This window comes from Lithobates pipiens, unplaced genomic scaffold (assembly GCF_037356315.1).
Source record: "Lithobates pipiens isolate NorthernLeopardFrog02 unplaced genomic scaffold, aLitPip1_a1.2 Scaffold_22, whole genome shotgun sequence".
In the NCBI taxonomy this organism is placed as follows: Eukaryota; Metazoa; Chordata; class Amphibia; order Anura; family Ranidae; genus Lithobates; species Lithobates pipiens.
Window position 1 is genome coordinate 185,467,867 of NW_027507784.1, and position 26,866 is coordinate 185,494,732.

Below are 26,866 nucleotides of genomic sequence, written 5' to 3' on the forward strand. Positions count from 1 at the left end.
CTCCTCTATCGTACTGGTGTTGGTGATGTTGCTTGCCATGTATCTCTGGATCCCTCCTGGACTAGATACAGGTGGGACATTTTTACCTCATTTTACCTTCCCCCTCATTCTTTCTCCCTACTATACCTTAAAATTTTCTAATCTAGCCCCCCTTTCCGTAGACAGACCATCACCACAAAAGGGAGAAGAATAAAAAACTCAGGAACATAAACAAAACCTGCAGTCAACTGCCACCACCACTGCTGGTAAATGGTATTTTGAGAAAACAAGGAAAAATTAGTTAGTTCTAGGGGTGTAGGCACCACGGGTTCTTCAGATGCTCTTCTCTATACAGTCCTGTGACCTCCTGGCTCCTTCACCTTTTCCTCCTCCTCGGGATGGAGACTTAATTCGTCCCTACAATTTCCGACCCTTCAACCGGCTGAGTAAAGTGTTTAGAGTCTGTCTGTACTGTAAGCAAGTCTCCTGTAAAAGTCACCACTTTATCTCTACTTGCTCTTAAAGTAGGATAGCTGCTCTTGTAGTGGATATGCGGGAGAAAAAAAAAAAAAAAAGTCCCTGTGTTCCGCTGATCCAGGGAGAGAGAGAGGAACCCCAGATTAATACTCTTAAGTGGCCCCTAGGGCACGTTTTCTTTCTCTTTAGCATATGCTAAAACTTTTTTTTCCCCTTCTCCCTTTAAACGTAGTCTGTAACCTTACTTGTGCAAAATGTCAAAAGCAGATGTCAAGTCAGGAATAGCGTAATAAGTCCTCATAGGTGTAACAGGCTCAGGGCAGGATTAGCGTTAGCAATAACAGCCGCACTCCCCAAGCTTCCTACTTTCTATATGGTGTACCCGCACCGTAAAGACCAGAGGAGAGAGCCAGGGATAGAACTGTCCTTCCAATACCCTATGAAAATGAGTAGCAGCCTAATATGCCTTTCCTTCCATAGTCCTGTAATCTTTTCCTTGCTTACTAGTACACAATTATGGCTCAGGGCTCACAAAGCATAGTCTCTGTCCTGTTTGCACGTTTGTTTGGACAGTTTGACACAGTTTTATTCAGGCCACTCACCACTCCACCTTCAGGTACCTTTACTCTGGCGTCTCCCCCATCGGAGCCTGGATCAGCTGGTTCCTCTCTCAGCTGCACCGTTCCTGCGTCACCTCGGCAGAGCTCCTTCCAGCGTTCCGGTCTTTAAAGGAGCGGACTGCAGTCTTAGCGTACAGTTCGTACTATCCACGGGGAGTCTGGTTCCCAAGTCCTTCTCCCCTTCCACCGCTCCTGCCTCCGACCGCCGGACCGCTCCAGCCGCTCAAACCGCGCCAATCCCCTCTGGGCCCCTTCGCCAGGCAGCGGATCCTGGTACACTCTCGCCGGCTTCCTATGGCATCCGCTTGGGGGAAATTTCCAGTTTTTCGTCCCCATGGTACACTGCTGATGGGTCCTTCCGGGTGCCTCAACGTAAGCGTCGGACACGCTCACTGCGCTTCCCGCAGCTCATCATGAGGCGTGCTGTCACAAGGACATTCCTGGAGGCTGGGATGTCGGGAAGCCGCCCTCAGCACACGCCTACCTCATGGTGCTCCACCCCTCACCAGCCGGCCACTATGTGGACAAGTGCAGTGAAACGTTGTGGTCCTTAAATCCAATCTTAATATTATGAATATGTTCAGTTATCCTCACGCGCAGAATTCCATTTCGTGCAACCAATATAGATCAGGCCGCATGGACACCTCAATGCATAGACCACGTGTGTACTGTTACACGTAATAAATTGGTCAATTTTAAACTGATGATCATTGACTGGTGAGGTGAAATTACCTAATGCACGGATTGGACGGGAGACCTCTCTGCATGCATAGAAGTCAGTCATTCTGATCCCAGAAAGTTGGTGGATCAACCACTTTAATAATTTTGTCACCGAAACTTGTGGCCTCCTTTAAATGAATTGCAGATTAGCTGGTAACTCAGTATTCAATTTATTTATCTAGTAGCAGAACATGCCAATGTCGCTTACAAATAGCTTCAGCCTCTCTGTATTGGGCATGAAAACCTGAGATGAAACCCCATTCCTTATCTCGTGTATTTCTACACATTTCGTTGTCAGGGACTATCGTCTTGCGTTCTTCCAGACATGCTGATCTCGGGATATCGCCAACTTCCTCAATCACTTTGTTCAGAGCTGCAGGATCATATCCACGGGATAAAAATCTTTCTGCTAGTATGTTGGCCTGTATGTTAAAGTTATCGTGTTCAGAGCAGTTCCTCCGAACCCTGATTATCTGGCCCGTCGGTATGTTTTTCAGCCATTGTGGGTGATGACCACTTGATATTAGTAGATAACTATTTCTATCAGTTTTCTTAAAATACACTTTTGTTTCTAATTTATTGTTCTTTTTATAGATAGTCACATCCAGAAAGTTAATTTCCTGCTGATGCCATTCTGAAGTCAATCTAATATTGTGGTCAATCGTGTTGAGATATTGCACAAATTCTTTCAAATTGGACTCAGTACCAGTCCAAATAAAAACAGATCGTCTATAAAACGTTTGTAAAAAATTAGCTCCGTTGGTTGTTGTTTAAAAATCACCTTGTCCTCCCACTTCGCCATAAAAAGATTTGCGATGGGAGCAAAATTTGCACCCAGCATAGCTAAACACCCCTTTGTTGTAGCAAAAATAATTGTGATTCAAACAAAAATCGAGAGCATTTCTTAGGAAAATTTTCTGATTGTGTGGAAGATCATCCCGCTTACTCAATGCCCAATTTAAAGCCAGCAGAGCATCGGTGTTGAATTATTGAGGATAACGAGGATACACCTGCTGTCACCAAAAGCACCTGTTCATTATTTAACTCCGGATTATATAAATTATTTAAAAAACTTTTTGTATCTTTTAACCACTTGGCGTCAGGTGGACGTCCTGGGACGGCCTTGACTTTCCAGGGGTATATCTAAAAGATGCCTGAGGTTACAGACATCATTCAGATATCGGCATTTTCAGCCCTACACTCTAAGAACGATCATAGCGGCTGTTCTGCTACTTGATCGTTCTTATGGGCTTCCATCGGTGAGTCGGACACAGGATAAGCCGGCCCCCGGCTGGTGATCATAGAGATTTCCGGCAGATCAGATGGTCGCCGGAGTCTCTATGATTGTTCAGAGGCGGTGGCGCGATGTTATGACGTCACGCCCAGCCTCTGCATTCAAATAACGGCGCCGCCTCATCTGGGAAGCCGTGATTTATTTTTATTTTTTTTAGGCTTCCCAGCCTAGAGGTGAGATGTGGGGTCTTGACCCCATATCTTACTGTAAATAGGTCCAATCATGCCATATTCCTATTACAAAAGGATGTTTAAAAATGTATTTTTATTCCTATTACAAGGAATGTAAAGTGTGAAACTAAAAAAATAAAAGTAAAATTAACAATAATAAAAAAATAATTTAAGCGCCCCTGTCCCCATGAGCTCGTACGCAGAAGCTAATGCATATGCAAGTCCCGCCCACATATGAAAACTGTGTTCAAACCACACATGAGGTATCGCCGTGAACATTAGACAATTCTAGCCCTAGACCTCCTCTGTAATTCAAAACATGTAACCAGTAAAAAAAATAAATAAAATAAAAATAAAAATAAAAAGAAGGTCGCCTATGGGGATTTTTAAAATACCAAAGTTTGGCGCCATTCCACGAGCAATTTTGAAGCGTGGCATGTTGGGTGTCCATTTACTCTTCATCTTTCACATTATGCAAAAAAATTGGGCTAACTTTACTGTTTTGTTTTTTTTAAAGCATGAAACTTTTTTTTTCTGAAAAAAAACATGTATAAACAAATTATATTTATATATATATATATATATATATATATATATATATATATATATATATATATATATATATATATATATATATGTTTGGGGGTTCTATGTAATTTTCGAGCAAAAAAAAAAAAAAAAAATTATGAATTTTACATGTAGGAGAGAAATGTCAGAATTGGCCTGGGCGCGAAGTGGTTAAATACGATCAAGTCTCACCTACATTTTTCTGTAAAAACTTATCTAAATATTGACCCAATCTTGAAGAGACCGAGTCAATACTATTAACGATCGGCCTTGCAGGAGGGTTCATTGGGTCTTTACCTAAAATCCATAAAGTATACAGTGTGGGTACCCAACTGCTGGTAGGTGTGAGATATCTTCTTTCCTTAATTATTAGGACCCCTGTGTTAGATCCTATTTCAATTCGTTTTTCCAACCGGTCTCTGTAATGTTGGGTGGGATCTGCATTCAATTTCCTGCAAGTCATCGTGTCGGATAACATATCAGTTATCTGATTGTGGTAAAAGTCCATCAACAGTATCACCACTCCTCCTCCTTTAGCCGCAGGTCATATAATGATATGCTTGCGTTTTTCTAACATTTCAATGCCATAATTTATATGCCTTACATTTATTTCTTTTTTTGGTTTCAAATTTTCCAGATCCTGCAACACCAGGCCTTTGAACACTTCTACTTGATGGTTTGGATTATTGGGAGGGTAAAATAAGGATTTATTTTTTAAACCACTATTCACCACCTTATTTTGATAGCTCACAGGGGTTCCTATTCTGGGATTACTTCCAATAAAATGTTTCTTTATATTCAATTTTCTTATGTATTTATGAATATAGATAAATACACTGAATTTATCAATGGGCTTTTTTATGCCACATTTAAGTCCTAAGTTCAAAATGTTTAATTCTTTATGGGTTAGTTCCGTTTGTGTTAAATTGAACATACCGCTTCCTCAGATTCCCTTCTTTTGTTGGGCCCTGAAGCCGGCCCTGCACTCCCGGGTTTTTCTATTTTTTGTTGTTGGTGTGGTTTGAACTCCATTTCCAATTTCTGCGATGGACCCTTTCCAGGGCAATTTCCATAGTTCATTTGCCCCTGTGAGTTCTTGTATAGGGTTTGTGGCTGGGGGTACCCTAAAGGTTTCCCCCTTCTTGGTGGGAAACCTCGTTCTCTCCAATGACCCCCCCTCCCTCTCCCTAAAAAAAAGAAGGACGAGGGTGCGGGTAAGGTTCATATACATCCTGCTGTTGTAATGGATGTATGTTTTCCCATATAGAAACTGGATCTGTAATGGAGATTGAACATACATGGTGCAATGGACGTTTGTCCGACCATAAATGTGGGTCTTTAATGACATACGTAGCCTTTATGGTTTGATTAACACACGATCCGTATATAAATTTTAAACATACATAAGTTTAAACATGTACAATATTTAAGGAGGCGATTATCTCTCAATATAGATTATTATTTTTAGGATTTATTTTTATGATAGATTTTTCTTAATGAAGGTACATTTTACTGTTTGCCATCTCCTATAAAACGTGTGCCTATGATTTTAATGGTGTTTTAAAAACATTTAAATATATTTTAGCAATTGTGTGATGAAAGCTTGATATTATGAAATAATATTGAAATATTACATGCATTTGTGTGTGTATAATTATATATATTTTTTTTTTTAAGGATTTAACTATCGGCAGAAAATTCCCTTCGGTAGGTCCAGAGGGGGCTTAGTGTTTTTTTTTTATTTGTCCCTTCATTGACAGATCCCTAGGGGGGACCATCTACATTGGCCACGGTGCCATGGAATTGACATAAAAGGCCGTCTTCCGGTAGGCAAGCCACACCCCTGTGACAAAGTAGGAAATGATGAAACGCGTCAGTGACGTGGCTTACCGGAAGGGACGTGTGTGTTCCAGCAGTGCGGTCCGGCCAGCAGGAAGCCAAACACACATCCGCTGTATCCAGCGGACGTTGGGAGCTCTTTCCGGCGGCAGGATCCCTCCTGAGACAGGCACAGTGCACTTTATTTGATTCATGCTTCATTTTTACTTTATTGTGGTACGCAGACTTTGTGCAAGGGGGGGCTTTGTGAATTTAATATATTTGTTTACAGGTTTACACTATGTGGATATTGCATCCTTTTCACGTGAACCTGGAGCCCTATTGAAATGGTATACTGACATCTGGTGGATGGTGATAGAGGAGCTGATGAGAGGTGGAATTATTCTCTTAAAGGCGCAGATTTCTTGGCGTTTTGGTGAGTACATCCCCAAAGGGGAGATTCCATCACACAGGGTGATCCTTGGTGGAAGCTTTTCAGCACAGCGATAAAACGCATTTTTCTTATCAGTTCATGTCCTTTATCAACTACTGACAATTTATATTGGACAGTGTATGGGAAGCGCTGTTGCGGTATTATAAAAGGACTTCTTGTTTTTTTAAGATATTGCCAGTTTACAAAACAATATACTGTTGAGGAGCACAGAATTCTTTCAGCGAGATTCAACGCCACAATATTCCTGTCAGAGATAAAGATCCTTATACATATACAAAGATCCATCCTTATATTACTATTGTTAGTGTTTAGCTGATCAGAGTTGCTGCTTATTGGCAACTCATGCTTCACATCTGCCTACACACAAAGACATAAAGAAGCTTGATTTAGGAGCAGAAATTAGAGGTTTAATGAAGAAGTTGGGATCACAAAGCCCCAACTTATATTGGGTAGTTCAGATGACATATTGCATGCTGTGCTGTTCAGGCATCAACATACTACACTGAAATGGCCTTCATTACACCAGTGATCACAAACAAAATCAGAACGAATGAATCAGAAGGAGCACTGAAACAGAGCCACTAGCTGATACACTGGTTTCACTCATTCAATAGAATATGAAAATCAAAGTTTCTCCTATTTATCATGATTTCACCCGTTATCAATAGGTGTACTTACTTGACGTTTGGACATTCATCACAAACAACTTCTTGAGTCATCTGAAAACGTCCTGGTCCAAGTTGTGTAGTTCTCATTTCTTGCCGGCAGTTGCATTTACGTTTTCCTGGTGCTTGCCGTGCTACAGGCTTATTTCTTACAACCTAAGAAAGTGTATTAAATATTCATGACACAGGAAAAAAAACAAAAACAAAAAAAAAAAAAATTTTACTGAATAGTACATACATATATCTTTAGGCATTTATTGTCACAGACAAATTAAACGTACTCGAATAGCCCTGCTGTGTTTCAGGTTTAGTCAGTGTACTCCCTACCAAGGTCTGAAGGCCACTTACATGAACAAAATGCCACCCAAATTATCCGATTACTATGATTTGGCAGGAATACCAACTAAAGCCCAATCCGTACACACGATTGGACTGACAACAAAACCGTGGAATTTTGTTCTAAGGGTGTTGACTCAAACTTGTCTTGCATACACACGGTCACACTAATTTTTGCCAATTACGAATGTAGTGACGTACTGCGTGGTTTTTCAGCTCTTTAGCGCCACCCTTTGGGCTCCTTCTGCCAATTTTTTTTTTGTTAGTAGAAGTTTGGTGAGTGTTTATTTGCGCTTTTCCATTTCGTGCTTTTCAGTTCGTTTATGAACAGCGGTCGTCAACCAGACATGTTGTGGAATCAGAGGAGATAACGTGTTATTATTGGCCTTGAAGTTATTGCTTTGACATTTTTTTTGGTTGAATAAGAATTTGATTTGGTATTTTCTATAGCTTTGGATGCATAGAATGCACCTTTTGGTTTATTTCTATTCGCAGATAGCATGTCTAATTTTTTTTTTTTTTGTGCATTAAAAAAAAAAAAAAAAAAAAAAAACTACAACAAAACACATAAAATTATTCTTGATGTCACAAGAAAAAGAAAAGCCTTTGAAAATTTGTTTGCAATAACTCCATCAGTATCACCAGCAAAGCAGCTTCATTATTATCCCATTAAAGAAGAGGAGAATTGTGCGCTGCATTTGGAGATTTCATAATTTGCCACGTCACGAATGTCAGTTCTCAATTACAAATGCTAGTTTACAAGACCGACTCATTCTGCTTCCAAGCATGAGTGTTTGTACTTTTGTCCACATGATCGGAAAGTCCGACAACACACATTTGTTTGCAGAAAATTTGAGAACATGGTAGACAACATTTGTTGGCGGAAAGTCCAACAACAAATGTGTGATGGAGCATACACACGGTCAGACTTTCTGCCAACAAGCTCAAATCCAACATTTCCTGTCGGAAAATCCGATCGTGTGTACGGGGGCTTTAGACTTAAACTTATGGTCAATGTCTATGGAAAGGACTCGGAAGGTTTTCAGCTTAAAATTACCAAGCTTAGCGTTGATGCCCAATGAACAGATTTCCAGCATGCACAATGACTCCCACGCCAAGTTCCATAAAATCTGGGAACCGTGGGCGATGTATGCCTTTCCTATTCTCCCTCATGCCAGCTTGGGCTGCCTATGATGGGCAGTCTTGATGCTCCCAAACCCTTGTCTTCCCCTTCTTGACTTTTGGCCTCCAAACCCCCCCCCCCCCCTTGTCTTTTCTCCGATTTCCCACTTTTCAGGTGCACGACTCCTTCCCCTGCAGTGTTACTGTCTTGCCTAATTTCCCTCAGGTTTGTGCTCTGTTCTCTTGCTCTGTTCCCTTCCTCTTCTTGACATGTATAGACATGTATAGACTACATATTGCACCACTGTAGGGGTTTTGGTTGGAGCAAGGGATGCCTCGTTGTTGTGGGGAACTTCTCCAGGACCCCCTGGCTTTTTTTTTTTTTTTTTTTTTTTTTTAAGTAATTTGTATTGAGGTTTTTAAATATGTAAAAAACACACACAAACAATAGAAAATAAATAAATGGGGAAAAAGAAATACAAGGCTGATAACAGAGTGGGTGAAAAGCTTGGACACCCGCCAATCAAATAGTATATGAATCACCTAAAAATATGTTAGATAGATCAATAGGATCAGTGGTATCTCAAAGCAGCAACAGCATTTTGTTCATACAAATTAAGTGAAACGAACAAACAGGGTTTACCCACCTCTAGTATAGATAGCAAAATATTCTTGGTATTGCAAGAATAGATAGGTAAAACATTAGAACCATAACATAACCTTGTTACACTAATTGTCACAGCCATGAACCAATGTAAATATTGCACATACCATGATGGGTCAGAAAGTAGATGATACCTGGGTATGACCTAGATCACCAGATATACCTCCTCTGGCATATGACTAGCCAACACTGCAGCATTTGTAAGGAAACCAGGGAGAAAGGAGCTTGGCAGCTCCATCCAAGGATCCCAGAGCTTAGAAAGCCGATTGGGTTACCTCTTCGTTTTTATATTTGTTGTTTTCTCAATAGAGGAATATTAACTTGTTGTCCCCAGTTTTCAAAACGTGGGGGAATTCAAGGACATCATCTCATAGCTATAGTTTTACAAGCTATAAACAGTAGTCATAACACCGGTATTCTAACTTCAGGTGGAAATTGTTCCTCATCTATATTTCCCAGCAAGCAGATCACTGGTGAAAGTTCCAGTTGTATGTGATAAGCTTTATTAATGTCTACAAATCGCTTGCCAGTACCGAACCAGCTTGGGGCATCTCCAGAGCACATGTATAAAACCGGCTGTATATCCCTGACATTTTGGGCAGTCCGGGGTAGGGCTACAGCCCCCTTTAGATAAGGTATAATGTACATCCCTTAAACTATGCATGATAAACAATTGGGTGAGTCTGTGTTGGGGATAGGGATATTTGGGTCACTTGTTCTAACAAAGTAAGCCAGGATTCATCAGGTTCGCTTCCTCCAGGAAGAACTAGACTAGCCAGGTATTTCTCCATCAACTGTTTATAGAAGGATGAAATAAGCCCCCGTTTTCCAGCAGTGGCCTCCAAAGAGGAAAGCAATGGCATAATCTGAAGGGAAAGGTTCATTTTCTGAGCGTGGGATGTTAGAGCATGCCTGAGCTGGAGATCCTGAAAAAAATCTAGAAATAGGTAGCGGCTATGTCTCTCGCATATCCTGATAGGACTTCATAGTTTATTGGGTATACATTTGAACAACATAATTTGATACCATGAGTGTACCAACACAGTGAAACCCCTCTAATTTCTGAACCACCTCCAGTCTAGGGCTCTCCCACAAGGGCATAAACCTGGATATTCCATCATAGTGCATTATATCCTAACACGTGCGTGGGCAGAACTGCTGCATGTTAAACAAACATCATTGAAACAGAAAATTGGCAAGCTTATTTCTATCTTTAATTAGCAAACCTGTAGGCTAGATCAGTGGTTCTCAACCACAGGCATCGGGTATCCCCAACAGGCCACGTTTGCAGGTTTTCCTTTATCTTGCACAGGTGCTTTAAAATCAGAGTCAATGGCTTGGTATTTTGGACAGCTATTTTATCTAAGAGAAATTCCCAAAACATGGCCTGTTGGGGGTACTTGAGGACTGAAGTTAAGAACCACCGGGCTAGATAATCCTTCTAAACTTCCTATAGGATCATGCCCTGGTGTCCTGAAAAGCTGGATTCCTTGATTATGCAAGCAGAGGTATCATCGAGTTGTGACCTGCCTCTTATTTGGATCACCTGCCTATTGGCCACCATCACAATACTTAACCAACAAAAAAGAAAAAAGGGAGCAAAGAGGCGAACCACAGTGGGGTCAATTTACTAAAACGGAATTGCAACGGAGTGCAAAGTCTGGTGCAGTTGTGTATGGTAGCCAGCACACACTTTTAACTTCAACTTATTCAATTAAGCAGTGACCAAAAAAAAAAAAACCTGGAAACTGATCGGTTTCTTTGCATAGCTGCACCAGATTTTGCACTATGCAACTTTTTTGGGTTAGGGAGTCACTCCTCAAACCACAAAAAAAAACGAAATGAAAGAAAGAAGGTGCACTGGCCTAGTGCATTATACCATTAAATCGGGCCACTCTCTGTGGCTAAACATTCCCAGACTGGCTGATGACTCTACTATAGGGGGGGACATTACCAGGGTCCTGCAGGCTGTCGTTTCAAATGTATGCCCATCAGAGCCCTGATGAGGACCCTCTATACTAGTCATCTGCTAGTCTGGGAATGTTTAGCCATGGAGAGTGACCCGATGAGCCCTATTAGTACCTATGCTTGTGAGTAGTTCTTACTATAGTTTACATAAAATTTTGTGGGATAATGCGCTAGCATTTGTTTTTTCAGCGACTCTGCAAATTAACCAAGTCTGTGTTCTGGGATCTTGCGTTAGAATTCTGCACTTGGTTTGCCACGACATATACACTTTTTATTTTTATATTGGCATTGCTAAAGGGAGAGAACAACACTGGAATACTAGTCAATACCAGTATATACAAAGATATGATTGCTTTGTAAAAATAAATCTCTTCTAATTTTGGATGTCTCAACTGTGTGGATGCTGCTTCATTATGTGAAACTATAAAATTTTAGTTTTTTACATTGTTAGCATACAGAGCACAATTTTAAAAAGGTGTCTTCACAAAAAAAAAAAAAAAAGAAGAAGAAAAAAAAGGGGAGGTGAGAAACACTGGTCTAAAGTATATACATTTCTCTATGTAACACACAGGTAGTTCTTTTCCTCAAGTTATTGTCATTTTAAAATACTGCAAAATGTACCTCTACAAAATTTCCAGAGTATACTTCTTCCAATGTCACTTCTAGATCGATGATTATATCGCTGCCTCGTGGTACATTTCGGTCCTGTTGACGTGTATTGCCACCAAACATGAATCCAAAGTCTCCAAAGAAGCTAATAAAGAAAAGTTTATCTTACAGTGATGTGTTAAAGAATACACATACTTTTCCTTGAAGAGGTTCTAAAGCCCAAAAGGTTTTTTTTTTTTTTTTTTACCTTAAATGATTTCTATTCACCTTTTGGAACATATTATATGTTCCACCCCAATTTAGGGTGCAACATGTAACATGTTGCAGCAGCTGCAGCCATTCCCCCTCTCCTCTGTAGTAGCATTTCATATTAAAGAGGAAGTAAACCCTGATGAGTTTACTTCCTCTTTTTTTCCCTGCAAAGGTAAAGCATAATGGACTACTATGCATCGCATAGTAGCCCATTATGTGTCACTTACCTGACACAGGAGCCAGCGAAGTCGCCGCTGTCCCCTGTAGTCCGCCGCATCCATCTTGCTGGTGGCGTCTCGCAGCTCCGCCGCTGTCATTCGGCGAAGCCGCGATGACGTCACTCCAGCGCATGCGCGCGGGAGTCGACAAATGCGGCAGCTCCATTCTTGGAACTGCCGCCCTCAGTGCGCCTGCACGCCGCTGTCTACGGTGCATGCACCGTAGACAGCAGTGCCCGTTTTCGGGCAAATATCTCCTAAACCATATAGGTTTAGGAGATATTGCCTGGACCTACAGGTAAGCCTTAATCTAGGCTTACCTGTAGGTCAAAATGGTTTGTAAGGGTTTACAACCACTTTAAAGAGGAAGTAAACTCTCCCACTCTGATGCTTCTTTTCATTTAGTCCATTATAATAAGTAATTATCAAACTATAGCCACTGTAATCCAGCCCAAATTGCATATTACTTACTGTTTAAAGAAACTTTAAAAAACTTGTTTGCAGGGGTTAGGCATCACCATCTTAAGTATTGTTTTCGGAGTCCACAGTGGAGTGCATTTCCGCCCTTACATTGAGCACTTCATGTACTGTTAACCAAGCTTCCTTTTAAATACAACATTTCTATGGCAACCCTGCTTCCCTGTTCATAGCTGACTTGTTTTATTTCATAGTATTTACTTGTGCTAATTATCTAGTGTTGGCCTGTGTGAGTCCTATCAGCTTCCGATAAGACTGCAGTAATGCTGTCCCATGCCCTGAGTGATTATGCAGCTTCCTGGGATGTTGTATGCCATAGGAAGTCCTGATAACAGATAGATAAGCACACAGAGTGTGCCGTAAATCAGATCTGGGCATGCTCAGTGACATCATTCTAAAGAACAAAAAGGATTACCGTATATACTCGAGTATAAGCCGAGATTTTCAGCCTCTTTTTTGAGGCTGAAAGTGCCCCCCTCGGCTTATACTCGAGTCATCGCTGTCTGCCCGCTCGATCAGCGTGTCGAGCAGACAGACAGCGGCCATTCTGATTCAAAAGCCGCGCCTCCGGCTCCGCCTTCGCCTGTGATAGGCGGAACACTGAATTTCCCAGCAGCCTGTGTTCCGCCTATCACGGGCATCCGCTCATCCTCGTACTACGGACGAGGATGATACGACGTCCGTGATAGGCGGAACACAGGCTGCTGGGAAATTCAGTGTTCCGCCTATCACAGGCGAAGGAGGAGGCGCGGCTTTTGAATTTTACAATGGCCGCCGACGAAGAGGGCACGGGACGGAGGCAAGGCAAGGCACGGCACGGGACGGGACGGGACGGGACGGGACGAAGGCAAGGCACGACACGGGACGGAGGCTCGGGACAAAGGCTCGGGACACAGGTAGGCTGGACACACACACACACACACACACACACACGGATGGAGACACACACACACACGGATGGATGGATGGAGACACACACACACACACAGGGATGGATGGATGGATGGATGGAGACACACACACACAGGGATGGATGGATGGATGGATGGAGACACACACACACACAGGGATGGATGGATGGATGGAGACACACACACACAGGGATGGATGGATGGACACACACACACACAGGGATGGATGGATGGACACACACACACACAGGGATGGATGGATGGATGGAGACACACACACACAGGGATGGATGGACACACACACACACAGGGATGGATGGACGGACACACAGGGATGGACGGACACACAGGGATGGACGGACACACAGGGATGGACGGACACACACACAGGGATGGACAGGCATGTCTCACCCTCGGCTTATACACGAGTCAATAAGTTTGCCAGTTTTTTTGGGGGTAAATTGGGGGCCTCGGCTTACATTCGGGTCGGCCTATACTCGAGTATATACGGTACAACAATACTAAGCAAGTAAGGAGATATCTACAAGCAGTATTAATTAGGGGTTTTTTTTATCCTGATTTATATGGGACAAAGTTGTGGGGGAGGGTTTACAACCACTTTAACTACTATATATTTTATGATATTCATTTGCATATATGTTTTATTGATAATTATTATTTGTATTATTATTATTATATAGTAGTGGTTTTATCAATATTATTCAGTAAAGCAATAGTTATAAATCTTTATTAAAAAGTATACTATGTTATTCCATAGATATAGTAAGTCTTCATTCTAAATGTTGAACTTTAGATGACCTCTCTGCTTGTTTTATAGTTTACTGGGTGAAAAAGTTTTGGGATACTTCATAGTTTTTAAATTTACTAATTAGAAGAGAAAACACTGACAGCAGCTGATCTACACTTGATAAGATAATAATCATGGTCTAGAATAAGTGATAAAAACTTCTTGTATTAATCGTTTTAAAATAATTATCGGAATATGGGACAGTTATGTACTTTGATTTAGTTTGACAAGGTCAAAAGGTCTGCTTGTGCCCTCATTAAAAAACTGTTAAAATTTCATTGAATAAGAAGTACACCGATGTGTATATGTATATATTAATAATTAGACAATATCAAATAAAGCAGTTAGATATTACATTACATGTTTGTGAAACCAATGCATGTATACATACACATAGGATTGTATAGTGAAAAATAAGATATAACACATTTGGTGGGGTTATTGAAAGTTCATTCTCCCAAAGTCGTAAATCTGTTATTCTTGAATTTGGTTAAGCCTCATCAGGACGAGGAGGGTTGATTTAACACAGCTGGGCACCATACGGTCTCTACACAAAAGTGTTTTTAATTGGACATAAAATATAAATCACTTTAATGAACATATAGGAATTCTGGGAATGAATACGTTTGTCTGGTTGTAGAACAGGTGTCAGATTTATGGATGGTTACATTAACAGATTTTAGCAACCAAATCATATCTAGGAGAGATGGAGAAGATAAGCCTTGTAAAAGGTATATAAATGCAAGTTTTACAATTGTTAGACAGACAAGTCCAGATAGCCATCTATCAGGCTCACTGCTATATATACAGCCCTATTGCACGGGTTATAGTGGTGAGAACCAATAGGCAAAAATCTGTTCCTTTGTTGTAACTTGTCTCCTTATACGAGTCAAATAAAGACAACCTGCATCAATGAAGTCCTGCCAGGTTCGATACGTTATTATTCTACTTCACCTGCCACTCCCCAGTGACAGTGAGCAGGTAACTTCTCCAAGTTACTGTTTGAAAAGAATGTGGCTGTGCAGGCCTCGGCCTGCCCAGCCACGTCATTTATTTGCAGTGCTCTGTGAATGGGAAACTACAAGTACCGGCAGCCTTGGCGGTTGTTGGCTTGTTTCAATGAACTACCACTGTTGAGAGCTCTGGTAGTTCATACTCTGTCAGTGTGTATCTGCCTGCCTGTATGAGGTACAAGCAGACAGATACACTGACCAGCCTGCAGGAGTTCTACATTGTAACCGCAATCTGCCGATTACGGGTGCAATGCTTTACAGGATCCAAGTAAAGAAAAAGAAAAATGCATATTTTTCTTACCTGCAACAAAAAAAAAAAAATGTGCATTTTACTGTGTGATAGGATCCCGCCCTCACCCCCCTTATAATTACCCAAGCCATATTTTGATGCCTATTAGCAGGGGTTTTCTTTGCTCTCTTCCTAGTCACAGCACAGACTGATAGTAGCGTGAGCCATTGGGTCCTACTGCTGTCAACTTCTGCGACAAGGGAGAGGAGGGCAGGACCGAACCTCGCTCTCTATGTTCATTCAGACTAGGCGGTTCAGAAGAAAGGTTTCACGAGCTAAAAGGGGCACTTGCCGAAGAGGAGGAGCCAGGAGCCCTGGCGGAGCACCCCAGAAGAGGAGGATCAGGGCTGCTCTATGCAAACCTATTGCACTGAGCACGTAACCTGATTATCTTATTTAAAAAAGATAGATAGATGCGCTTTACAATCACTAAGCCTGAATGTGAGTAGTAATACAATACAGCACTGGTATTTGTTATGTGTGCAGGTGAAAGCACTAAACAAAAACACACTGAACTTAAAAATTGACTGACACAGTTTTCCCAAGAACAGCACTACCTTCTTAAAACAGAAAGCCTTCAATCCTACAGTGAGCAGAGCCATGGAAAGCAGTCGGTCTATTAAAAGCCAAGTTCACCTTTTGGGAAAAAAAACTAAATAAAAAAAACCCTAAATATGGGTGTAACATGTAAACATGTTACCAACTGTGAACTTATCCTTTAAGTCAGTCAATGAGGTGAACTGTGCATCTGGATAGACACCGTTAAATTCAGGCAAAACACTATAAAGATTTCTACATATACATACAGATATCTATCTATCTATCTATCTATCTATCTATACATATATACTTATTTTCTGCTATAAAACATATCCAACAACAAAAATCTAATTTCTTCATAGATTTCGGCCAAAATGTATTTTGCTACAAGTCTTTTTTTTATAAATAGTAATGGTGGTAATCAGCAATTTATAATAGGACTGAGATGCTGAGGTGCTGGGGGAAATCTGACAGTGACTGACACTGGGTCACAACTGACCTCACCAGTGACACAAATACAGTGATAATACTATACACGGTCACTGTACTAATATCACTGTCTTGGAAGGGGTTAACATCTCAAGGAAATCAAGGGGTTAAGTGTGTGCCTATCAAGGGTTAGGCATGTGTATACTGTGCTGAGTTTTATTAAAAATCTTTGTTCCTTCTCTCTACGTTGCGGGGAGAACAAACAAGATCCCTCTGTACATTCTCTGGGCCGTTATAGGACACATCCACTTAGCAGGTCCTGGCCAATAATTAATAGCCAGGACTTGCTGACAAAATCCCACTTTGTCTAATCACAGCAGGAGTCGGAGGAGGGAGAGACATGCATGCCCTGTACTCGGAAGAGGCCAGTGATGTACAGGTATGTTGCTGTACCTGTAGAAGCCGCTTGTCCATAGCAAAATATTGCTTCCTTTGTTTGAAATAAATAATGCTCCTGCCACCCATCCGCTTTCCTAATAAAACTTCCCACACTAGGTGTAAGAGCCTAGTGTGGTCAGCTTTCTAGCTATGCTGGGAACTCAGTCTGCTCTCCTTCAATGATCAGGCTTATGCTGATCACAACCACCCCCCCCCCCCCCCCCCCCACACACACACACAGCTATTCTCTGGGAAGACCCGCATTCTGCTGTTTCTCCTCCCAAAGCTCTCTACATAGCTGAGAACAGAGGGTACGTGCAGGCGCACACGCGCACACGCACACGATGCATTCACAAATGTTTTGCCTTTCATTTCTATTTTAAACTGAATGGGTGGTTTTAACCACTTGCTTACTGGGCACTTAAACCCCCCCCCCCCCCCCAGACCAATTTTCAGCTTTCAGCGCTGATGCACTTTGAATGACCAAGCCAGACGCGGCCATACAACACTGTACCCAAAATGACATTTTTATTTTTTTTCCCCACAAATAGAGCTTTCTTTTGGTGGTATTTAATTACAGCTGGGAGTTTTATTTTTTGCTAAACAAACAAAAAAAGATGCAAAATAAAAAATAAATAAAAAAAATCATGTTTCATAGTTTGTTGTAAAATTTTGCAAACAGGTCATTTTTCTCCTTCATTGAAATGCGCTGATGAGGCGGCACTGGTGGGCACTGACAGGCTGCACTGGTGGGCACTGACAGGCACAGTTAAGACAGCACTAATAAGGTGGCACTGATAGGCACAGATAAGGCAGCACTGATGGGCACAGATAAGATGGCACGGATGGGTGGCACTAAGGGGCACTGATAGGTACCACTGATAGATGGGACTGATGGGCACTGATAGGTGGCACTGTGGTGCAGTACTGTTGTTGAGGCAGATTATGGGCACTGATAGGTGGCACTGTGGGCACTGATGGGTGGCACTTTTTAATTATCTAGGTGGCACTGGCAGGGGGCAGGTGGGCACTGATAAGCTGGCCGTGATCGGGACTAATGCCCCGTTCACAGCCGCCGGTGATCGGCTTTTTTTTTTCTCCTCGCGCTGTCAGCGCGAGGAGGAAAAATAGCCGATTACCGGCTCTATTGTGTCACATGATCAGCTGTCATTGGCTGACAGCTGATCATGTGGGTAAGGGGTCGGGATCGACCCTTTGCTCAAATGCGTGATCAGGCGAGTCTCATAGACTCGCTGATCACAGAGCGCGCCGCTCAGGGGGCGCGCAAGCTGCTCGTGCATGGGACGACGTCAATAGACATCCCCCCGGCAAAGCAGGTCCGCGCTGTAGCCGACATTCGGCTATAGCGCGTATCTCTAGTGGTTAAAAAGGTAAGGGCTCACGTATTCTTTAAAGTGTCTGACTTTTTTCTGGATTGAAAGTATAGCTAAATGTAAAACTTATTTTGTAGAGTGAAGGAATCAGAGATTCCCCCACTATGGAAGGCTTCCTGGTTTGGCAGGAAGTGAAGGGAAAATCTTCCCAAAGAGATAAAGATGACAAAAATAAAAGACTGGAGGGATTATAACCTCCCCTACTCTCAAAAAAAACATTGGTTTTACTTTAAGGATTTGTAATCTCTTTAGAGAAAAACAATACTGTATACAGCCGGTCAGATCACATTATTTAGATTGACTTACTGTGAGAATACATCACCATGAGAACTGTGATGGCCATCTTTAAGTCCTTCTTCTCCATATGCATCATACTGCTTTCTCTTTTCTTCATCAGAAAGTACCTAAAAAATAAAATAATAATTATGCATACTGATACAATAATATTTTATAAATGCATTTTCATAGGCGACAGATTCTTCAATGTATTAGTCTGTGGACTTCAATAAGAAAATTATTGTAGGCCCAAAAAGAGAATGATTGATTACCAAAATGGCACAAAATCCATACAAAAGACAAATAACAATGGGCGTATAAAAAACACACAAAAAAACAACAGTTCTCCATGTTTTCTTGTTTGTAAAAAAGTGAAAAATCTAACAGTGTAAATAAAAAAAAAAAAAAATTAAAAACAAAGAATAGATTCCTGAGAGTCATTCTAATGTTAATACATTTAAAAAATAATAATAATATGGACATAATAAATCTACCACTGTATTTGTTGGAATTTTGTTTTTGCTCTTTAATGCCAGCTGCAGTGTTAGTTCCCAAGTTTGACTTGGCATCACCTCTTGCAGTACTTGTACAGTGGAGTTGAAAACTCATCCATTTCTCTGCCCCTGTCTTGCACAAGCTCTAGTTCCCCATATGTGTTTGTGCGGTTAGGCATAGAGATAGTGATCAGAGGAGCCGTTGTCATCTTTTCAGTTCTTGTAGTAAATAAACGGTGCCTGGCATCTTCAGCCCCATACACACAGGCCAAAGGTTGAGCAGCATTGGCTGGTTCAATAGAAAATTGGCATACATTTGGCCTATGCGTACAGCAGTTGGTCCAACAGATGAGGGCTTCTAAGAGGCATGAATAAAAAAGGCCTGCAGACCAGCTCCAGGTCAGCCAATGGCTGAGAGCACTGACTGCAGTGTTCTGGCCGGAGGGCCAGGAAGGAACAGAACAGCAGTGGAGATAGATGTACCAACATTAGATTGTTAGTACAGCGGCTCTGACCTGAGCTGTTAGTTTTGTTTTTTTAAACTGGGCTGAGAAAATAACACTCAATGTGTACTGGGCTTAACCCATTGACGCCGATGTAACGCAAATATGCAGCCTTTGGATTCAAAGGGTTGTACCAAGGTGATGCCCGCAGCTGTCATGACATCACTTCCGGTTTATTGAAGACTTAAAAGGCCCCAGATGTTTAAAAAAAAATAAAAAAAAAATAAAAAAAAATAAAAAAAACAACCACACGACAGCATTCAAAAATAGCCAAACTTGGTGATTTGAATTATTTTTAAGTAAAAAGGAGAGGAGAGATTTTGGGGCAAAATTATCATCAAAAATAAAAAAAAATTATATAATTTAAATAAAAATATTTCAAGCGCCCGATGCCTCCGAGCATGTGCGCAGAAGTAAACGCATATGCAAGTCACGCTCACAAATGTAAACAATGCTCAAACCACACATGTGAGGAATCACCGTAATCATTAGAGACAGAGTAATAATTCTTGTGCAAGACCTCCTCTGTAGCTTTAAACAGGTAACCTGTAGAATTTTTTAAATCATTGCCTATAGAGTACAGTGTGACATAAAATATTGCAATGATCGTCATTTTATTCCCTAGAGTCTCTGCTAAAAATGATAATACACACACACACACACACACACACACACACACACACACACACAGTTTTATTCAATTAGATGAATTACATTTAAGGGGACCATTTTACCTGTCATAAAATGGTATTTCCATCTGTCCATTCTGCCGATTTATATTGCTATATTGCCATGCCATATAGTCCAGTCAAATAGGTGACTTCCATTTTATCGTTTGTCGTTAAAGCAATACAACATGGTCACCTCCCCCACCTTCAGCCTGTAACTGGACAGTAAGGGAAGGAAGAAATTTTCTGGATTGACAACACTTCTAAAACATGTCTACAAAACAAAGCAGGGGATTTGCAGTGTCCACAGCTAAGGTGTTTTTATGCCAAATCATAGCTATGATTAAGGGCTGATTTAGTGTCAAACGTTAGCTGCGGACACTGCATTCCCCTTCTTTGTTTTGTAGGCATGTACATTTATGAAGATTTTTTCAAATCTAATGTGATGTTTTAGAAGTGTTGCTAATCGGAACATTTCTTCCTTCTTTCCTTCCTATGAAAGCTGTTCAGGGCCAGCAACTATTAGCCTCGGTTCACACTGATGCGGTGCGAATTGATGCAATTTCACAGTGCAATTTGTGCTTTGACAGGTGTGAATTTAATGCAATTTATGAGGGGACTGGGCATAGCTGGACATTAAATTTGCATCGCGCCCCCACTAAACTTGCTTAGAACCCTTCTTTAACTGGATCAAAATTGCACCGCAACAATCACGTTGTGAGTGACTTTCATAGAAAACAAAATATTTTCAGATGGCATGCGACTGTATGAATTTTGGATCACATCAGATTCGCATGAGCGTGAACCGAGCCTAATGCCCCGTTACACACAATCCGAAAAATCGGACGACAGATCGACATTTTTTTTTTTTTTTCATGCTAGTCGAACCTGAAGAGTTTACTAAAGTTAAAAAAAATTCCCGTACGACAGAGTAATACAAAATAAATAATAATAATAATAATAAATATATATATATATATATATATATATATATATATATATATATATATAAAAAACGGAAGTAATGTCATGTGTGTTAGTGTATTTGTATTGTATTTTCGGATGACAAATGTACCAATTAAACAAAAATCATACGAGAAAATATTTTGTGCATGTCAGATAAAATAAAGTGGATGAACTGCCGCGATCGGCTCTCGAAAAGCTCTGTAGTAATGATTGTGGTATGATCACGTTAAAAGCAGTATTTTTCATCCGATTTTCAGATCGCGTGTATGGCCCATTAGTAGAATAGAGGAGGTGGAACAGGAGACTGACCTGGAGCTGTATTTTGTTTGGTCTATGTAGGAAAGCTGTCAGCACACCGCGTTAAGGAGCGGCTTGTCGGTATGATCAGCGGGAGGAGCATTATCAGTGTGCAGCGCCACGGGGGGGGTTAAGAGAGCAGGATTTGTTTGACATGCTGTTAGAAAACAATGAGCCAGCTCAGTGAAGCTTACAGTATAATAAGCTTTAACAAAAGACAAAGCTTGTTTGGAGTTGGGGGGGGGGGGGGGGGGCAAATTAGAGAGCCAGTGACTGACAGCTCTCTGTCCACCGACCTCAGCATTGTTTGATCGCTTGGTTCTCAGTTTTAGGCCCCTTTCATACTGGGGCGCTTTGCAGGCGCTAAAAATATCGCCTGCAAAGCTCCCTGAAACAGCCGCTGCTGTCTCTCCAGTGTGAAAGCCCGAGGGCTTTCACACTGGAGCGGTGCGCTTGCAGGACAGTCAAAAAAAAGTCCTGCAAGCCGTATCTTTGGAGAGCTGTAGGAGTGGTGTATTTCCCATTGAAAACAACGGGGCACCCGCCTTCAAAGTGCCACTGCAGGCGGTTTTAACCCTTTTTGGCTGCTAGCGGGGGTTAAAACTGCCCCGCTAGTGGCCGCATAGCGCCGCTTTACCGCCAGCACCCGCAACACCCCAGTGTGAAAGTAGCCTTAGAGATAGCGGGGGACAGATACAGCATCAGTAACCAATTTTTTTTTTTTCAATCATTTTTAAATCAAAAACCACACACCCCAAAAAAATAAATAAAATAAATCTGAACTTTACACATTTGAAAACAAAAAACATTTGGCTAGCCAAAGAGCAGAGCACTTTTTGCGATTTGGCACTGTATCGCTTTAACTGATAATTGTGCGGTCGTGTGACATGGCTCCCAAACAAAATAATTGACGTCCCTTCCCCCCCACAAATAGAGCTTTTTTTTGGTGCTATTTGATCACCTCTGCGGTTTTAAATTTTTTGCGCTCTAAACAATAGCGGCAATTTTGGGAAAAAAAAATAAATAAAAAAACACATTTTTTTTACTTTTTGCTATAATAAATATCCCCCCCCCCCCCCCCCAAAAAAAAAAAAAAAAAAAACTAAATATATATGTGTGTGTGTGTGTGTGTGTGTGTGTGTGTGTGTGTGTGTGTGTGTGTATATATATATACACACACACACACACACACACACTTTCTTTCCTTAGTTTAGGCCGATGCGTATTATTCTACATATTTTTGGTTAAAAAAAAATAAAAATTATTATTTTTTCACAATAAGTGTTTATTGGTTGGTTTGCACAAAAGTTATATAGCGTCTACAAAATAAGGGATCGTTTTATGGCATTTTTAATAAGAAATTTTTATCATGACTGTAACATTATGACGGACACATCGGACACTTTTGGCGCCATTTTGGGACCATTCGCATTTATACAACAATCAGTGCGATTAAAATGCATTGATTACTGTGTAAATGTGACTGGCAGTGAAGGGGTTAACACTAGGTGGTACTGTAGGGGTTAAGTGTGTCCTAGGGAGTGATTCTAACTGTGGGGGGGCTGGGGCTGTGTGTGACAACACTGATCACGGCTCCCGATTACAGGGAGCTGCGATCAGTGACAGTGTCACTAGGTAGAAAGGGGACATGCTTGTTTACATCAGCATTTCCCCATTCTTCCTCTCCGTGAGACAATCGCGGGTATCCCCGTGGACATAGAGTCCGTGGGACCTACGATCACACTCACGTATGGGGTTTCGTGCAGAGGTGCCATTCTGTCTCCGTAAAAAAAAAAGACGCAAGCTGGTCGGGAACCGTTAAAAAAGACTGTGCAGGGAAGATCAGCTTTTAGTACTACTTTAATATTATTATTATTATTCAGGATTTATATAGCGCCAACAGTTTGCGCAGCGCTTTACAATATGAGGGCAGACAATACACTTACAATACAAATCAATACAGGAGGGATAAGAGGGCCCTGCTCGTTAGAGCTTACAATCTAGAAGGGAGGGTCAAGTTGAAACAAAAGGTAATAACTGTGGAGGATGAGCTGATGGAGAAAATGAAAATACAGTTAGGTGTGGGTGGGGTAGGCTTCTCTGAAGAGAAGTGTTTTCAGGGATCGTCTAAAAGCTAATAAAGTAGGAGATAAGCGGACAGATTGGGGTAGGGCATTCCATAGGATTGGGGAGGCTTTGGAAAAGTCCTGGAGGCGAGTATGGGAGGAGGTGATGAGGGAGCTAGAGAGCAGGAGGTCTTGAGAGGAACGAAGAGGACGAGTAGGTTGGTATTTAGAGACTAAGCTAGTGATGTAGCTGGGGGCAGAGTTGTGGATGGCTTTGTATGTAATTGTTAGTATTTTGAATTTAATTCTTTGGCTGAGTGGAAGCCAGTGGAGGGATTGACAGAGAGGAGTAGCAGCCACCGAGCGATTGGTAAGGTGGATGAGTCTGGCAGCGGCATTCATAATGGATTGAAGAGGTGATAGACTATGTAGAGGTAAGCCAATGAGAAGGGAGTTGCAGTAGTCGGGGCGGGAGATGACCAGCAAGTGAATTAAGAGCTTTGTTGTCTCATTGGTTAGAAAGGGGCGTATTTTGGAGATGTTGCAGAGGTTGAGGCGGCAGGATTTGGACAGCGATTGGATGTGTTGCTTGAAGGAGAGTTCAGAGTCCAGGACTACACCTAGAACCTTGGCATGTGGGGATGGGCTTATGGTTGTGCCATCAATTTTGACAGTGAGATCAGGGGAAGGGGCATATGGGGGAGGAAAAATTATAAGTTCGGTTTTGGATAGATTGATTTTGAGGAAGTGGTGTGACATCCAGACTGATATATCCGATAGTAAATTAGTGATACGTGAGGAGACAGAGGGAGTGAGCTGAGGGGTATATAAAAGATATATAATAATTTATAATAAATTTTATATATAAATATAAAAGATTTCCATCTCCCTTCCACCCTTCATGCCTGACTCCTATTTATAATGCCTATATATCCTACTCCTGGGTATATTTATTATATATTATTACTTTCACGGTTTCTCAAAATAAAAGAACCCCTTATAGTAGTGATTATGTGCTTTTTGTACTATAAAGGGTTAACTTTAGTCTTATTAACCCCATTATGACATGCTGCTGCTACTAAACGTCTTGGCCTGGTTCACATCTATGCAATTTTTTATGCTTTTTTCATAAACGCACTACAGTTAATCTAACATTGTTTCCTATGGAACACGTTCACATCTATGCTTTTTTTCAGCCACTGCATATTTGGAAAGGGTCAAGGACTTTTTTCAGTGCAAAACGGTGCTTTTTTTTTTGGTTAAATAGACTTCAATGGAGAAGCTGCAGAAAAGCCATGTAGTGCGTTGTTGCTGCAATTAGCGTTTTTTTTAAATCTGCCCAAAAAAAAAATTGGTCAAAAGTAAGCATAAAAAGAATCCAAAAAACACACAGCAAAAAGCACTGCAGAAACAGATCAAAAGCAAACTGCATAGTTGTGAACCAAGCCTTAGGCCATACACGTATCAATTTTTGGATGAGAATATTCATTACGAAAAATCTTTGTACATTCGCTGAATGAAAGAATGTCGTTTGAAAATTTTAATTGAATGTAACTTCTGTACAAAATCCACATACACTGTCTGAAAATTTCTTTTGACCAAGAAGTTTTCTATTCTGCTCCTTCAAATTTTCCAGTCACTGGTCAAACACGAACATCGATTAGACCCCACTATTAGAAAAATCGAACAAAGATTCTTAAAATATTATTATTATTATTTTTTTTTTTTGAAGGAAGACATGAGCTTGATTTTGGACTGAAGCAACCTTCAGTAAAAAAAAAAAAAAATAGGATCTGTCTGTCTTCAGAACAATTTTGTCTAAAAAAATAAAAATAAAAAAAAGGCTCCCTGATTGACAAGGTTTAAAACTCTCAAATTCTTCGAGCTGTTGTAATAGCAAATAAAATGTAATCAGTCTCAGGGAGGCTAAATTAATAGGTTCAAATGGTTCCCTGGTCAGGGCCTGTAGAACAACCGATAAGTCCCACTTTGATCACTACTGGTCTGGACTGGGTGAGGGCCTTGAAGTATCTGATCACTAGGGGTTCTGATAAGATAGATTTTTCCCAAAAATACCCCCAGAGCAGCAACCTGAACTTTGAGGGTACTTACTGCTAAGCCCTCATCTGCTCCTTCTTGCAGGAATTTCAGAATAGAAGAAATATCTTTTAAGAATCTGCCGGACCCCTAGTAAAAATCTGTGTTTTTTTTTACATCTGTCTCTGAAATGTCCCTTACCGACATCCTTTCGGTCTAAAAATCCCGAGATTATAGCTTCCCCACATCTCCAGTACCTTCTCAGCCAATAGAAACATGTCTATGTATACTGTGTGATTGTATACTGTGTGGCCCCATAATTTCAGATTGCCTGGGGGCCCCATAATCTTATTGCCCAGGGGCCCCATGAGTTGTCAGTCCGCCCCTGGTTGAAAACTTTCCAGACTTTGGAATAAATTGCTCCGATAACACTTTTTCTGCTAGATAGGAGGGTAGCAACCAACTTATCTGAAAATCCCTTAAGTGCTGCTCTTCAGAAGCCAAGCTGTGAGCTTTAGCTTTGCTACTGGTGAAGTAAGGGACCTTGTATCAGCAGGTCTTGTCTCAACAGAAGGTGCCACTACGGTTCGCACACACTTTTGGCTGCCCCCATTTCTTCACGATCGTATGGAAGTTTTCTGGCTTCAATCGCCACTCTGCTTCGTACACCTGGTTTCTGCTGAGGAAGTCTGCTACCCTTTTAGATGGACCACAGACAAGGATAGAATATAGAGATCTGCCCATCTTAGAATACTTCCTGCTAGGCACTGAAGAGCTCTGCTTCTGGTGCTCCCCTGTCTATGTAGGCCACCACGTGGTCCGATAGGACCTGTCCCCGCACTTCTCTGACAAACATCAGAAAAGCCATTTCTATTGCTTTTAGTTCCGTCCAATTTGATGACCTTACTGCTTCTCTTGTGGACCACGAGCCCTGAGCCCATCGACAGCTCACGTGAGCCTCCCAACCCCAGGAGCTGGCACCCGTTTGTTAACCTTACTTGGACCGTGAAGGACCATAACAGACTTGTGGAAAACCTTGTCCGATTCTTCCACCACCAAAGACTCCTTTTCACCGAGTTGGGGAACCTCACTAGCGAATTTAGAGAATCTTGCTGATGATCACAGATTTTTAACAAGAAACCTTGCAGGGGTCTGAAGTGAAGTCTTGCCCACTGAATTGCAAGTATAGAAGAGGTCAGGGTTCCCAATGCCGACATGACCTTCCTGATGGACAGAAGCTGACTGGACTGCAACGACGAAACTACTTCCACCAGCTTTTTCTCCTTTTCTTCTGGAAGAAAGATCTTTTGCTCCACTGAGTTGATAC

The 26,866-nt window shown here is 41.4% G+C and overlaps 1 protein-coding gene across 1 annotated transcript in view; it reads right to left on the reverse strand.

The window, feature by feature from the left end:
* DNAJB11 (DnaJ heat shock protein family (Hsp40) member B11) overlaps window positions 1–26,866 on the reverse strand; it is a 56,299-nt gene that overhangs the window by 12,916 nt on the left and 16,517 nt on the right. Inside the window, exons 3-5 of the mRNA XM_077448723.1 lie at window positions 18,539–18,636; window positions 11,476–11,608; window positions 6,778–6,920 (exon numbers count right to left, since the gene is read on the reverse strand). Of these exons, the coding sequence (XP_077304849.1) occupies window positions 6,778–6,920; window positions 11,476–11,608; window positions 18,539–18,636 (374 nt within the window). The remainder of the gene's footprint in view (window positions 1–6,777; window positions 6,921–11,475; window positions 11,609–18,538; window positions 18,637–26,866) is intronic.